At 45.5% G+C, this 16065-nt stretch overlaps 1 protein-coding gene across 4 annotated transcripts; it reads right to left on the bottom strand.

The window, feature by feature from the left end:
• Positions 1 to 1360: 1360 nt before the first annotated feature.
• On the bottom strand, positions 1361 to 14160 carry NCOA4 (nuclear receptor coactivator 4). Of its 4 annotated transcripts, none has more exons than XM_065067624.1 (10): positions 14023 to 14160; positions 7941 to 8094; positions 7361 to 7501; positions 7154 to 7242; positions 6561 to 6669; positions 6148 to 6219; positions 5366 to 5512; positions 4158 to 5156; positions 3728 to 3817; positions 1361 to 3158 (listed from the first exon to the last, which is right to left on the bottom strand). In XM_065067624.1, exons 2-10 carry the CDS (start codon positions 8079 to 8081, stop codon positions 3153 to 3155), a joined length of 1794 nt encoding a protein of 597 aa, XP_064923696.1. In that variant the 5' UTR covers positions 8082 to 8094; positions 14023 to 14160; the 3' UTR covers positions 1361 to 3152. The 4 variants fall into 4 exon arrangements, with proteins under 4 accessions (XP_064923696.1, XP_064923697.1, XP_005500166.2 ...); XM_065067625.1 differs by having other exon boundaries at positions 5366 to 5509; XM_005500109.3 differs by lacking the exon at positions 14023 to 14160 and adding an exon at positions 10631 to 10863.
• Positions 14161 to 16065: the final 1905 nt, after the last annotated feature.

Genomic DNA, 16065 nt, shown 5'->3' with positions numbered 1-16065 from the left:
TTTAAGTATGGAATACAGAGAACATCTTTATAATGTTTTGTATCAAGACTTAGGATTCACAATTTAATGGTGAACAATCATTATAAAGTTACTACTTAAAGCTGTGACCAAAAGTATATTCAAGTTCAGTAGGAATAAAAGGAAGTAAAATCACGTTGCAAACAGGATTTGGTAAGCAAGTTCTGGTCCTGCCATGCAGTATTACATAAATGTGAGCACGGAGACCATGGCCGTCTTGCAGAGCAGTTTTGCTTTGCAGTGCCAGTCATGGCATCTAGTTTTGCTGATAGAGCTGAGACAGCTTTCCATGCTGTGGCAGCAGGTGAGGGACGCTGAGGTAACCAGTGTAATGAAAGCTTTTTGAATCTTGTAAAGCTGCTTTTGTGTAGTCTTTGGAACAGAGAAAGGCAATTTCACCATTCCCTGTCAGCAGGTGACTTCTCTTACAGTTGGGGGAAATTCTTGACAAAATTACTAGTCATGTGGTAGGAATCTCCAGCTTCCTCAGTGCAGCAGAAGCTGATTCTGAAAACAGGAGGGAAATAGATACTAGGGCAGAAAAAATGGTCCAGTGTTCATAGCTTGTTTCCTCTGACCTAACCTGGGACAGAAAAAGGAGGGGACATCCATTTTTATGCTTTAACAGGTTACCCCTGTGCTTTAATAAATCCTAGGTAGGAAATCTGTGTTTTAAATGGAGCTTTGTATAATCTCTGCGTTTTGGCCTGTACTGTGGAATGCCAGGCACCGCAGTAACCCCAAAGGGTGGTACTACGGCCTTTTTGGTCCTTTGACAGCATCATTAATACTGGTCTTGTGTTCCCCTTGGCTGTCTCTCCCCCCTCTGTCAGCCCTCTGTCCCTGTCCTGTGAGTGCTGTCACCAGCCCTGCAGCACCGTAGGTGTGATGGGGAGCTGGGGTGGTCTGCCCTGCCCTGGGTAGGTGTTGTACTTGCAGGGAAGGGACACCTCTGCTGCCACTCCGCCCTCCGGCAGTGACTCACCTTTGTAGGGGATGTCCCCAGCCTCCATGTGTGTCTAGGAGGGGAAATGGCAGTTGGCCATCTTGAGTGACCGGCCTCGTCTGCACCGCTGCTGTCACCAGTGCCTGACAGCCACCAGGCAGTGGCCTTTCCCTGCTCCTCCACGGGCTGCAGCGCTCAGGGCAGGGCTGGAACAGGCCTTCAGCAGGCAGGCGCACGGCCTGGGGAGAGTCTCCTACTCAAATGGGCCATAAAGCTCCGGACTTTCACCAATACGTACGTTACGTGACCACAAAGCATTTCAGTTAATTTGCACAGAAGCAATGCCTGCCTCAGCATTTTTCCTTAACCGTCTTACAAAGGAGACATACCACACCCTTTGGTTGCAATTATTTTTTAATGGAAAAGACTAATCAGTTTTACATAAATATCAATTAGTGATAACAAGTTGGTTGAGTAAGTAAAGGAATACAGACCCCCAAGTTTTAAGAGGCTCATAATGAACTGACAAAGTAGCACACAATGACTACAAGGAATTAATTGTAAGAGGTGGGCTGCTCGTCAATCACCTTCTTGAACTTCAACTGCTAATCAAATCAGACTATTATTGGAGTTAGTCACAGCGCAGCCTTCCCATGCAGCAACAAGGACACGTTTGAAGGGGAAAGTGAACTTCAAAAACCTCTTTCTGCTTCCAGCAAAAAGCCTCAACTCTGGAAGTACAAAAGCCTCAAGGGGTCCACTGATGTTAAGCCGTTTCAGGGACCGGTTTCACATTGGCAATGTCCCTCTCTGACTAAAAACTTACTTTCAAACAAATGTTCTATCAGACAGGAATGTGTTCGCACTGCAAAGAGATACCAAGGTGGTTCCTGTTAATCATTTCTACAGGGTTGTGAAGAACTGAAGTCACCTTTATTCCCAGGCAGGCTGCAGGGATGGGGAGAAGGGAGGCTGTTCTTTATTGTCAGGAAGAACAATTTGTTAAGTGACTAGAAGCTGCACCAGAAACTACGTAACTTCACAGTTTTTCATGCAAGCTGACAGGTGTGATCCGCATTTCCATCTAACATCTCCGCAGTCCTTCCTATGGGCTCAAAATGCTAAATAGCTGAAGAGCAATTGCTCTTATTATGCGCACAGCTACACAAATCAGAGTTACTCGACCCCACTTTCATATGCATAACAACATGAAAATCCACAGTTTAAATATCTTTAAAATTTATCAATGAGAGCCACGCAGTTTGCCAAGTCAGTGTTTCCCAACTAAACTGCATGACGTCAATCTGATGAGAAGGCATCGAACTCCCCAATATTACCTTTAAGTATTATGTGGCTAAGACGCCTGCTTTCCAGTGGTTTAGTCAATAAAAGTTCGTTATGAGTTATCTAAAACTAGCAGAAATGTACACATTTAATATTACAGCTTTTTCAGTGCAATTCAAATTGTTACTAAATGCTGGGGACATAGTAGGATCTGATCTACTGCTGCATAAAAATTAACACCCTACCCTGTTCTCTGACCACCTCAGAAATTTGCAACAAAAGTTTTCTTTCAAAACCAAGTTACCAATTCTCCTGTCACATGTCGGGTCCCATAAATTCACATCTCTTTCAAAATCTGGAGTATACAGACTCAGCTGGGAAACACACCAATAAAAGAAGCAGATGAAACGTTTAACGTAAGCAACTGCTCATTAAAAGAAATTGCTTCCAACTACAGCCTAAGTTACCTTGCAATCCCAGGAAGCTGGAATCCAACTCATGACAAAGTTGTAGCAGCTGAAAGGAATGGCAACACTTCTGAAGTCACTGCCAAAGGTGGACACTTCACAGCACCAGAGAGATTTTGCTTTATACTTGCACTGGCTTCAACCTACTTCAAGTGACAGCCCGTTAAAGAAGATTTATGTACTCCCATAACATACGAATTTACTAACACCTCTATAGTATCAGATTGCTTATGCTCAGTGGGTTTACATTTCAGAATTAATCATAACAAAAAGGCATCTTCTGCACCATAACTCTGTTGTATGAGTAATCTCGTTATATTTTTAGAAGAAAAAGCAGATGGCCAAACACAAAACACAAGAATTCAGCTGGCTGCAGTCACTCAGCGTGATGTGGGATTGATCAGCAGGAAAGGGATGATTTCACTGCTTCCAGTTCTTCACATCTAAACAAATTTAAAATGGGGTTAGTCTCTTTGATAAACAGCAACACTTCTGGAAATAAACATGTATAAGACACCCTGGGGGAAAAAAAAAATCACACTAAAATACTTCCTAGAACTGAGTATCTTGCCTTTCAGGGTTTGAAGTATACCCGCTAAGGATTTTTTTCATGAATTTCAAAAACAATGATAAAGAGTTATCTTGGCAGAAAGGAAAAACATGACGTCAGCTGTAACTACATTACCGAGATAAGAAAGAAGCTGCCTGGAAATTTAAACATTAACTGCACATTCTGGTTACAACAGAAGTTACCAAGGTGTTACCAAGTGTCAGTCAGTTGAAGAGTGATTTGATCAAGAACATTAGTAATTCCTCCCCGGCTTGTGATCAAAAGAGGAGGAAGATGAAGAAGTGGAATGGTCTAAGCTGTCAGAAATGTATATGGGGAGGAAATCACAATGCTGTGCATTATGTTTGGAGAACTCTGTAGACAACAGCTGACAGTGTCTGTATTCTGTACCCCCAAGTTATGTTTAGGTTCAGCTGTTCCAATACATTCTGTGCATCCTACCTGTAGAGGAGTCTGATACAGCCATTTTTCTTTATCTCCATTGAGTTTCATACAGGCAAAAAGGTCGCAAACTGTAGGAAGGCCAAAGTCCTGAAAGGCAAGTCACCTTAATTACCGATCTCCAAATATAAATACATTCAAATGCTGTCAAGTGTTGCGAAAGAAAACAAAACTGACTTCTGACTCTCCGAGATGAACACTTTCTTCATTTAGTAAAACACAGTAAGTTGTTTTGTGTTAAACACTGTCCTCATCTACTTAAGTAACTAACTACCAAAAACACTAAAAGAGCTAGGAAGCCTAAAATTTGTCAGTCAGTATTATCCAAAAGAGCTATGAATTTGGAAGAGAAAGCAGGCATTAAATTCAATAAAACAATAAACATGGCACATTGGCTTAAGACACAGCAGTAACAAAAACTTATGCTCACTTGTGCTTTCTTGCGTAGAAGCCATTTATCTTCCACTGGAGGTGGGTGAGCATTTTCTACGTTGTTTGAAGCCAACACCCAACTGTTTACATTCAAGGGGAGGTGGAATGGAGCCAAGAGGTCTAGGAAAGGAGTCTTGAAATTATTATCTGCTTTTTCCCTACTCGCCTTTTCTTCTGCACTCTCTGCTTTGGCTAGCCAGCTTGTCAGAGGCCTTTCCAGCAACACTTTCAAGGGTTCTGCGATCTCTGCTGAATAATCTGCTTTCTCTGCACTAATGGGTTCCCCTGTGAGCTGCTGTGCGGGCTTAAGCCAGGTACTGGCAGCAGAGTTGGCCTTCTCATGCTCAGGGTTTGGTACATCTTTCTGGCTGACTGGCACTCCGTTTTTATCCTTCCCATCTTTCTTCAGAAGCCATTTACACAGAGCCTCTTTTCCACAGTTTTCATCACACACGCATTCTGAAAAGCTGGCACACAGCTCATTAGCTTTGCACACATCCTCCACTTTCAGTGGGGCCTGCGGATGCTGAAGAAGCCAAGCATTTACAGCAGGTGCAGTGGGTGCTTTCTTTCCGTCAAGATGCTCGTTCAGGCACTTCAGATTTCCCAGGTTCTCAATTTCCACACTTTTGATCTGGCTGCCACAACAACTGGTGCACGTTTCAGATTTGAGGAGCCAATCATTCATATTAAATTCTTCCCTAAAAGGCTTAAATTCATACTTCCATTTCTCATCTGAAGCACTACTTCCATTTTCTGTGTCAGGAGTAAGCAGCCAGTCAGAAAGATCCATCTCTTCTTGTCCAAGGGATTCCAGTTCCTCCACCCTTTCCATCGTGGAAAACGATGAGTTGAAGGTAGCAGCAGAGTCCCTGCGACCGGGGGACTCTGTCTTCCCAGCAACATCACGCTGTTGATTCTGCAGGAGCCAGTTTTCCAAGTTTTTCAGATTTCCCCAGGCTTGCTCAAAATAACAGACTTTGGAAGAATTTAAATCCTAGTAAAGACACATTGGAATGCATCTATTAACACTAAAAGACAATGTTCAGTATCTTTGCACAGTTACAATTTGAAGCATTCTGACAGTGCAAAAGTAGTAGTTGAACACTGAGGCAGAATTAAGAGAATTCCCACCATATTCCGCCTGCAATCAGATGCTGTGTTTTCCCCTTTACTAAAAACCGGGTTAGTGCATAAAAGGCTTACCTGGCTGGGCTCTGACACGCACTTTTGTGTAACCCATTCTTCCAGGTTGGTGCTGGGAACATATGGAGCTTGGCAAACACTCACAGGTTTGCTTCCAAGTAACCAGTCAGCAAGTGAGGCCCCCACTGTCCCACACAAAGTTTTCTGCTGAGAAAGAATGTTCTTGGTCATGAGAAAGTCTAATTGCTGGGTGATCTATGGTGAACATCAAAACAGGCATTCAACATGCATCAGTATTTCTGAACTAAAAGAAAAAACGTTCCCTTATAATTAAGGAACAAGTAACTCCCCAATCACCTATATGACTTTAAGCCTCTGCACTGATAGATTATTCTGTAATCTCAGACTCTTCGTAGAGCAAATGACAACAAAGGGAAGCGACAAGTTCTACAACGCACAGTTTTGATACATGTAGCCCAGCCACAACCCTCCTTCTCACCACAACTCTTGGTACTGATTTGCTACCCTCATTCACTGATGCTGTTTCTGTGCAGAGCTGAACACAGTTCTAAGCCCTGACTTGACAAGAAGGAATATTCAGTTAGAAAATTCTGACCAACAGTCACACTCCAAATTCACTATCACACTCTGATATTGCGCGTCTGTTCCCGGAGCAGCTAGAACATAAGATCACTAGCACTCGTCACAGCAACTGTTACTGACTCCTCCAACATCTTAACAAACCAAGAGAAGCCATTACTCAAGCAAGCTAACATTTTGTGCGAGTTCTCCTTTTTCCTTTCATACAATTAAATATTTACCGATGCAAGTCTGAATCCTACCTGTTCACAGTTTATTAGGGCACAGTTCTGCCCTGGGAACCAGGGAGAAGTATTCTCTCTCTCTGGGGTTTGCTGTAAGGAAAGCAAAGTTCATTTAAATCTCAGTTTTGTCCAGTTTCTACACTGAATTCTACAATAAAGCTGAAGTAGAGCGCAGTTCCAACTGCTCAGTTCTTTGTGGCAAACAATTTTCTTGACATGTAAAAACAGAACACAGAAAGATTCACTATAAGAATGCCACCTCCAGTCCTCTTCAAGGGAATTTTCTCCAATAATGCAGAAGATATGCTGCTTACAAAAGAATTCCAAGATATTTCTATCACAGAATGTCATCTAAAGAAAACCATAACATTAATTTTCAGTTTCTGGAATACAGTAAGAATACAATCATCATTCCCTCAGTCTCTGCTTACCATTGTTTTAATTGAACCAAATGAGGTAATAGCCTGGCGAAGGTAAGATGTGTCAGCCTCAAAATTCAGGATGGAAGACTCCTCTGGTTTAAGAGTGAGATTTCCCAGTCTGAAAGAATAAAAAAAAAGAAAAATAAAAATTAAAAAATTACTATCTTCTTCATCTGTCACATTTTGGCAATCAGTTCATTGTTTCATAAAGGGCTTCCACGCCGACTTGGCACTAATTAGGTAACAAACATTTAATGCTTGCATAATGAGATGCCTATCCACAAACCAATAGAATAAAGAGACAGTAAAACGTCAGTTTCTCCTTCTTACATAAATTGCCATCAACAACTAATATTTGAATTAATCTGCACAAATAAGTACCTCCCCTTCTCATTGTAGTCCTGGTTTTTTCAATCTAGGGTAAAAAAAGATGAGAGGAATTATATCTCAGACTGCTATCAAGATCTTATTTCTAGGAACCATTAAAAGTGTAAAAAGTGAGTTACATCTACTCTAAGTTCTATTAGAATCAAACATCAGAATGAATTCCTAAGTCAAAATAAATCCCAACTGTCTCAAGTTGCATCATAAAATACACTTACCTCTCCAGGCAAACAGAAATCTGGTTTGCTAGTTCGTTACTATAGGATCGTTCCAGCTGATGAATAAGGCAACTGAATTGTCCCAAATACTGCATGGAAGACAAAACACATTATTGTTTTGGCTTCTAAGATTACAACTGAGAACATCCTTGCAAGGACAAAGTTGACTTAAAAATGCCAGTGCAACAATTTACAAGGGGATCGTACCCAGTAGAGCTGCTGCGCCTGCTGCTGCAAGGCCTCCTCCTTCAGCTGCTGGATGAGATCAACCTGCTCAAACAGCCAGACCTCCCGGCTGCGCAGGCACTCCAGGTGGCGGCTGATGTGGCTGTGAATCTTCGCTTTCACCTGTAAGGTAACATGCACCATTCCCAGAACATCCGCCAAACAGTATGAACAAGTATATGCCACACTGATGACAACGTATTTGTCAAAGTGGTCTTTTTGGAGCAATTTATTTCTCAAAAAGTAACCACAGTCACCCGCAGCGCTACATGACTCCAGTTAGTAAAGTTCCAAGGCTACCTTTAAAGACGTATCTAAAGACATTATTTGCAATCTCTCTCTATTCTGATGTTTCAACCAACAGCTTCAGTAAATTCCGCATGCCTAAGCCAGTAATACAGGAATACCTTTATGAAGAGCATGACCAAATTACACAGCAAGATGCTTGCAAGTCTCTAGGAAAATTTCAGACCACCATCATAATCGAAAGTACTCTGAATAATGAAAACTGTCATTAAAGTGATGTTAGTTATTAATTTTTTTAAAAATAATTAAAAATTACCTCCCGCCAGTTCTCTTTAATCTGTTGTTCAGCTTTGACGATCCCAGACAGAGCTGCTTCCAAGTCCTTCTTTGCTTGCAGGCACTTTGCCAGAGACTCACTGCTGCAGGAATTTCTATTTCTATCTTGTGGTGGACTCATTCTTGAAGTGTTCCTAAAACACAAGGAAAAAAAATTCTTAATAGTTTCTATTCCTCTTTAATGGAAGAGGAAGTGCATCACATGAAGAACCATCTGCTTTACTCAATAATAAAGGTGAACAAAAGAGAAAAAACACTAAGACCCTACACAGATGCAAGTTTTCTAAACGCAGACAAAGTTTTCTCCTGGAGCAACACTGGTGTCTCAAGTGCCTCAGCCCCTGGAGTTTGCACAATCACAGGAAAACCAACAGATATCTGACAACAGCTTCAACCGCAGCAGCTTAGGCAATCCTCCCTGCCATTCACCTTCCTCTGACTTTCAGGTCTGGCCAGCAAGCTCCAGCAGCTGAGGGCTGATTTGGGCAAGGTTTGGCAGCTCTGCCAGAGCTGGGGGAGAATGGCCTGGCAAGGGGCTAGAAATGCTTCAGTCACCCTTTCTTCAGCTGCAGGTAAATGAGCTGGCTCCCAAAAATGAGAAAATTCTAATACAGTTTGCTTAACTGAAAAAGTTGATACACAGATCACTCTTTAGTAAACTGCAAAGGCCTAAACTTATAGCAGCTGCCCATTATTTTCGTTGTGGTCATGGCCATGCTAACTTACTCAGTTTCAGCACATTGTCAAGTAAAAGGGGCTCAGATACAAAATGTCTACAGAAGGTAAGCCGGTAAGGATTCTGCAAGTAGGGGGAAAAAAAGCTCACTATGGATTTTTAGTAAAAATGGTAAGTATCAATATAAGCATTTTTTCTAAACAGTAGGTATTTTGTTACTGAAGACGTTGGATTCTTCTGTTTGGTGTTATTCCTGAAAGCTAACTAAAGGTTCATACTAAACATTCTATTTAAAACAAGTCTTCAGCAATGACAGCTATGGAAATCCCCAGCAGAATTAGTTAAAGCATACACATGTACCAAGCTAAATATTTCACAGATTTTACCACTCCTTTAGAGAGAACTGAAAATAGTATTTTGAATATGACAGGACAACCACAGAGCTTGTGTTATTGAGCAGCTATTTAGTCTGCAATTTCCAAGCCCCATGACCATGTAAACTGCAACCCAAAAATCCTTCTACAGCCAAGTCCCACCAGATATACGAGTTGTGTATCTCAGAGAGCAGAGGACTACAAGCGTTTTGCAAGCGGAAGCTGACAGAAAAAGCAAGGTTCGCTGTGAGGCAGCACAAGAGGCCGCAGGCCCCTGGGTTCCCCCACACCACTGACTCCCCGTGCCCAGGAGCCCCGGCCACGACACGTGGCGCGGAAGCCACACCAAGCCCCTACATGCAGCTCAATCGCATCCGTGTCACAACGGCTCATCTCCTAACAAGTGCAGAGCACAACTACTAGAGATGAGAACTTGAATTTATTTTTTAACCTTATGTTAATCCTGCACCAAATTAGGGTGCGCAGCTCCAAAATACATCATTCTCCATCCAGTGCTATAAATGCCATTTTGTCCTTGTATTTGCATACTCTAATTGATGCAAAGGTCCAGTTCTATAAGGTTTTTCACCTTGCTAGTGATGTTTAACAAAAGCTAAACTTTCTCTTCACAACATCCCTTAGATTTTATCTTGTTTGTCAACTCTCTTATATACAACCTACAGGAAAACGTAAGTGGGAGTCCTAGCTCTCAGATGTAATCTAAAAGGATTAATGCAAAGGCAGATATATACCCAGCCCATAAAATATTAAATATAATAAAAGCTGTTGCATACTCAAAAGTAAACAAAAAATTAATATTGTTCTTTATGATCTCATGCATCACACTGTTACGTAACAACCAAGTCAAAGTCTGAAAGGCTAAATGTAATTGCCATGTTTGCTCGCACAGTAGATAACAAAAGAATTTTGTGAAAATTATGTTAAGCCATATACCTACAAATGCCAAGTCTAAAGTATGCTGCATTGCTATTTATGTGTGTCCTGAATTTATGCCACTAGGGAATTGGGCTCAATGCTTGAAGAAATGCTACTTTTTCTCACTTTGCATTAGCAACTTCATATTGGCACAGTAAGATTTAAGAAACTTACACATGCTCCCCTAATGAGCTCTGAAAATACTTGCATTTGTGGCTTTTCTGTTTTCTCATTTGATTACAAGAGCCTCTCTCCAAAATGCATACAGTGAGAATGAATGCTACTTTCCGCCAGCCAGCTCTTGTAGAATGGCTGTTCTTATGCTTTGTCAAAAATTTGCAAAATAAATGACATTACAGTTGAGGATGAGAGTCAATTCATCCATCTTTCCAGTTTCTGCAAGCCTCTACCAAAAATAACTGGTCTCACCTCCCAATTATCACCAAATAGCACTAGGAACTTAGGACATTTTCAGGTGCCATGCTCTAAAATATCCAAGATCATATGCTCAACAGTAACAACACACAGTTCACTTCTGCAGCGGGATACACGGCTGCAATACAGAAGCACCATTTTTGGCAATTTCCGTGTCATCAAACCGTTTCCAGCCACACGGCCGCCTCCCACCATGGGTATCCTGCATCCCGGGCTGCACCGCCACCCCACGGCCCGCTCACCACTTACTTCCCGGGCGAAGGCAGCAATTCAGCAGCGTCCTGCTTATAAAGCTGTTTCCATTTCCAACCTTCTATTCCGCAGAAGCACGGACTCCAAGCCGCTTTCAGACAGTCACGTGCAACCGCTCTCGGTGCCGCCGCAAACTCCGCTCCGAACGCCGGCTGGCGGACGCGGACGAGTCCGAGCCCCCTGCGCGGCCCCGCCCGCCCGCCCCTCCGCCCTCGCCTTATCGCGGGGACCAGCCCGGCCCGCCCCGCAGGCGCCGCCCCGCTCGCCGCAGCGCCAGCCGATCTGCTGGGCGGGGACCAGGCCAAGGCACCGACCGCCGTACCCCTGCCCGGCCAGGAGAAGCGGCTGAGCCCCAGCCCTGCTCCCCTCCCGCCTCCTCCCGGCCAAAATACCGAGTGCCTTCTAGCATCCCACAACCCCAGAAAGTTCTGCAACAAAACCACTATTTCTAGCAACTTCAGAAGCGTGGGAATGTGCCTTTTTCATGTAATAAACACGAAAAAGCACACCCGAGCACTAAGTGTTCAGCACGCGTGTCTTCTGCAGCAACAAGGGCCAAAGGGGTTTCGAGCCCACACAGCAGCCCAATTAAACCTTCCAACCCCGGCCACATGCAAACCCCGGCACCGAGAGGCTTGCCAGCCCAGCACTGTGTGTGTGAAGTGCCAGAAATCCTTCTGATAATAAACCACTCAGATGCAGTTGACTCCTGGAAGGACTGAAATGACACACACACAATTTTTATCACCTCCACTCTTGCTTCTACAATTTGACAAGAAGATGAGGAAAGTACATACTCAGTAAAAAACTTACAGCTGTGAAACTAACGGAACTGCCCAAATGAGGCAGGAAGATAATATTTTTTATTCCCAATTGCAAAATAACCACCCATCTCTACTGAAAGATTTTTGGCTGTTTGTGTTAACACCCAAAAGCCTCACTGGAGGATTGTCGCTGCACAAACCCTGCACCTGGAACTCCTGGACACAGCACTTATTACCATTCCCAGTGCTCTATACAATCCCTGGTCTTCAAACAGGCTGCCTGCCTCTACCCAAGGTGTTACTTCCCAGAGTCTTCTCTTACTTGTAGATCAGAAACTGCTGGACAAAAACCTTTTTGTTTTTTCTTTGTTTTAGAGTTTAATTAAATATCACATGAGTGGGGAGCAGAGGAGGAGAAAACCCTTCCTGGCCTAGCAATCTGCTAGCAGGCCAGCAAAAACTGGTTTTACCAGCTTCTCACTTTCAGCACAACCACCCCCGCTGCTGCTTGGGAAGATCATTGTTTGCCATTTCCAAGCGGTGTGGAATAACCTCAAAAAGATGGCTGAGCTGAGCCTTTCCTGGGGAAAGGCTTCTGAAAGGAACAAAACCTCACGTCGAACCGACTCTATTTATAAATGTGGAAGGATTTCTTTCAGTTGGCAGGACAAGGCTGTTCCAAAGGTCTCTCTGACCTGTCTTCATGTGGTTTTGAGCCAGCTGGTTTGTTTGAACTGAAATCCCTCTTCATTTCCATTTGACCCCACCAAAAAACAGTGGTTCCTTTTAAGTAAGTATCCCAAATTAGGTACGTGGGAGTTGTGGTCAGGGAGTGAAGTACTGTAAGTACACAAGATGAATCTCAGAAATTTCCATCTACAGCCAAGCATAACAAGCATTTCATACAGTACAGTACAGCACCAACATGACAAGCCAATACCTGTGTGAAGCTTCTGCTGGGGGGCCTATTTTATTCCTAAACAAGTACAAGCTGCAACATCTTGCAAGTCACAGGCTACACAGAGCGAAATTGACCTCCCACAGTTCTGAGTGTGAAAGTGAAATTAACATCTCAAGGAATAATAAAGTTTCAGGTAATACATTTTCTAACATTCAGGTAGTTTTTACCTGCCTGCACTATACTGGATCTGCACTACAGACCGGAACACACACACCTGCCTTTTCAGCCCTGGAAGAGCCCAGTCAGTGCACAAAGGGCACATACTGAGGCATCTTCACAAGACCTGGGTTCCAAAGAGTCGCAAGTCACCAGTGCAGCTGAGACAACACATCTGATCATAATTTCATTCCATCGATTGTAAATATATTTTTAAGTACAGCATAGCAGACACATAAGTAAAATCACAAAATATCTAAATATGAAGACCTGAAATAATTATGCCATTGTTACATATAACACCAAAGCAGATACCCAGAGTGGAAAGGACACGCTGTTGTCTTAACGCAGATTTTACATTACAACACAACCACCTTCCAGACTTTTGCATTTAAAACCCTTTGGAAAACAACTAGCAAACCCCTCACTATGCTGGAAGCACATGGCCGCAGAGATAGCGCTGCCACACTCTGAATATCCATCGGTACTATGTTACGCACTTGCAGAGTTACAAACGATATTTAGGTGATGATCAGCTTTTTTTCCCTTCCTGTATCTGCATACCTTACCTAATACCCCAGCAGAAGACAACCTTGTTCTTTTGTCAGCCTTCCCTTTAATCCCAGCCACAAGTACCAGTTTTAAAGGTGAAAGAATGGCTAACAAAATCCCTGCACGCTCTGGCTCAAACCACGTACCCATTACCTATCAACAAAGGTTTTCAAACTTGCAGTAAACGCGGTGCACGACCCCTGATCGCTTCTAACCCGGGCTGATACTGCATATGCAACCTTCGAAAAGCGCAGCTGTTGCTTTTTGACTCTTCAGTTAAGGTGTGAAAGACTTCAGGGGTACCAACAGCTCAGCTTCTCACGGGCATAAAAACAAAAACCGAGATCAATAAAAAACTCTCACATCTTCCAGCCGGATCAGTGTCAGCCCCCTACCACAGAACTCCGATTTCCTGACCGACCTGCCCGGTCACGCTCGACCCCAGCCGCGCCGCCTGAGCGACTTGCAGCTGATCATTCCCGGGCCGCATGCAAAGCGGGGTGCCGGGCCTGCCCACCCGCAGGGCACCTCACGTACGGCGGAGCAGCGGCTCGGTCGGGCCCCGCCGCGGCGGCTGCACCCCGCGGCACGGGCGGTGCGGGCAGCCCGGGCCCTGCAGCGCCCGCCGGCTTTGCGCGCCCGCCCGCACGCCCTGCGCGGAAACGTGGCCTCGCCACGACACGCGGGGCTGCAGCCGCCGCCTCCTAAAGCGCAGAAACCGCATTTCTCCTAAATCAGCCCAAACCGCGCGGCGACATCGGGACTGCCCAGAGACCCCTCACACAGATTAACGCACCGCCACCCCCCGCAAGGGAACGCGTGTCCGCCCACGCACTGCGCGCAACCGCCGCCGGCCCGCGGGGTCCCCGGCCCCCAGCTTATCCCGACCCCCGGGGCACCCCGGTGCCGGCCCCGCGGCCGCAGCGCCCCCGGGCCCGCGGCCAGGCCGCGCTTACCGATCTGCGCTCCGCGCTCTGCCCCGCACCCAGCGCCGCCGCAGCCGCACGGCCACCACCGGCCGCTCTCGCGAGAGCGCCGCCCGCGCTGCCCGCCCGCCCCCTGGCGGAGCGGCGGAGCGGGCGGAGCGGGGACCCGCAGCAGAGCGGGGGACGAGCGGGCATCGGGCGGGGAATCTCACTTTGACATGAGAGAAAAGAGGAGTCAGCCGCCTCATCCCGGGTGTGGTGTTACCCCCGGAGCCTGCACGTCAGGTACTGGGCTTATCTGAACATGTAGGAGACACAGCCTGTGCTGTATCGTCCTGCTCCGTGTATTTCGACTTGAGAGAAAACAACGCAGACCCGTGTGACCTTGCAAACCAGCAGCGCCCACGCAGTCGTGTGTCCCCCCGGTTTCCCAGCAGGACTGTCCGGGTGAGGAGCTGCCCTTGGGGCCGGTAAAGCCCACACAGCGGTTTGCTCTGGTGTCTTCCGCAGGCCCGGCTTAGGCAATGTTATAGTCCAGACTGCTCAGAGGGTTTTGCAAAACCATTCATACTGGTAGATGTGCTTCATGCAGTACACACCGTGTGGATTCGTTGTGGGTAAGGTTGGGCTTTCATAAGAGGATTTGCCAGCCGGATGCATCTTCTATCTCACCCCTAAAAGAATTTCAGGGGAAGGAACCACGTGCATGTTTTTGATGGGCTCTTTACTCCCGCCACCGCTGGCGGTGCTCGCCGCTCTGCCATACTGTGAGCCACACCAGATGTGCCCTTTTACCCAAACCAACACAGTGGATCAAAAAACGAAATTTAAAAAGGCATCAGCCTGAGCAAAGGTCAAATTGATAGTCTGCTAAAATAAGGTCAAAAGGTTGGGTAGAGATGTGGTTTTATGGAAAAACAAACAAGATGATCTCCTCGTGTTCAAACAGTAGTGAAGATGGAGGCTTATGTGTTGTTATTCAGTGATGGTTAAAACTGTGTATCAGTATTGACAGTAAGTGTCCAACCAAAGTACAAAGAGAAACATTTGGATGTGTGAAAGGGATCTACATACACATCGGGGACAGTTAAAATGAGGACTGACACATGCAACTTTTCTCTTGGTAGGTATGTGACACTGCATGTGCTCCCGGACCCAACATTTATTACTGCTACTTGCCAAATGGGAGTCATGCGTGTAGTCCTGCGCCATAAAGCCCGCCACTTGGCTTTGCCTTGGTTCAGCAAAAGTGCTTAATGACCCTCTTCGTACACTCAGAGATTCTTCCTTGCTGGGCTGCGGTGTGAGAGTAAAGGGCAGGGTGGGATCCATCCCTCCACAGCCCCTTGAAACAGAAGCCTCGAAGCCTCGATACAGAAGTGGAAGCTTTTCCTGCAGTTCTCAGATGGTAGCCTGACAAACTGTAGTACTCTGCACCACCCAAAACACAAAGACCTTGAGGAATGTTCTCTGCTTCAATAATTTTACAGAAAATTTTATGGCTTTATGCACATGGTCTTAAAGAATGATTCTGTTTTCTGTTTAGACCGTTCCTCTTTCAATAACTGCAATAATTAAGTTGAAGAGAAACAGTCATGTTAACTTCTGTGTTTAACACCCCATAATGTATGTTCCCTGTTCTGCAGCTCTGCCACACTGTTGAGGAGCACATTGCTGCCTTTTAAAAGGGAAACAAAGACATGGAGCGCACTGACAGCAGCACAGCAAACACAGCACAGCTGGAGGTGAAGCCGGATGACAAGGGAGACTAACAAGCTGGCAGCAGCTCCTCTCAGACACAGCAATGGTCCCAGAGTATGAAATTACAGAAGAGTTGTCATCGTGGGTGTCAGGAAAAATCATGCAGCTCCCAGGGGAACCAGCAGCTCCACCACTGGGAGCAGGCTGTTCTCCCTGCGTCCGTGCCAGCCCGGGCGCGCAGCCCGCCCTTTCTCCCTCCCTGACGTCCTGTCTGACGTCTGTCCTTGGTCCCCTTCCAGGCAGGCCGTGGCCTGGCCCTGGCTCCCGCAGCCGTGCCCCGGGTCTGTCCCAGCCTTTCCTCGCAGCCCGTCC

Source organism: Columba livia, chromosome 6 (assembly GCF_036013475.1).
Source record: "Columba livia isolate bColLiv1 breed racing homer chromosome 6, bColLiv1.pat.W.v2, whole genome shotgun sequence".
NCBI classification, from domain to species: domain Eukaryota; kingdom Metazoa; phylum Chordata; class Aves; order Columbiformes; family Columbidae; genus Columba; species Columba livia.
The sequence above is the reverse complement of the archived record's forward strand: the minus strand, read 5'-3'. Positions and strand labels throughout refer to the sequence as shown.

Coding starts and splice junctions, on each gene's coding strand:
- NCOA4 (XM_065067624.1), bottom strand. CDS start 8,081: ATGAGTCCACCACAAGATAGAAATAGAAATTCCTGCAGCAGTGAGTCT. Junction 6,220..6,560: donor TTGGTTCAATTAAAACAATG/GTAAGCAGAGAC, acceptor CTTTCCTTACAG/CAAACCCCAGAGAGAGAGAA. Junction 3,818..4,157: donor TTCTACGCAAGAAAGCACAA/GTGAGCATAAGT, acceptor CTTGCCTTTCAG/GACTTTGGCCTTCCTACAGT.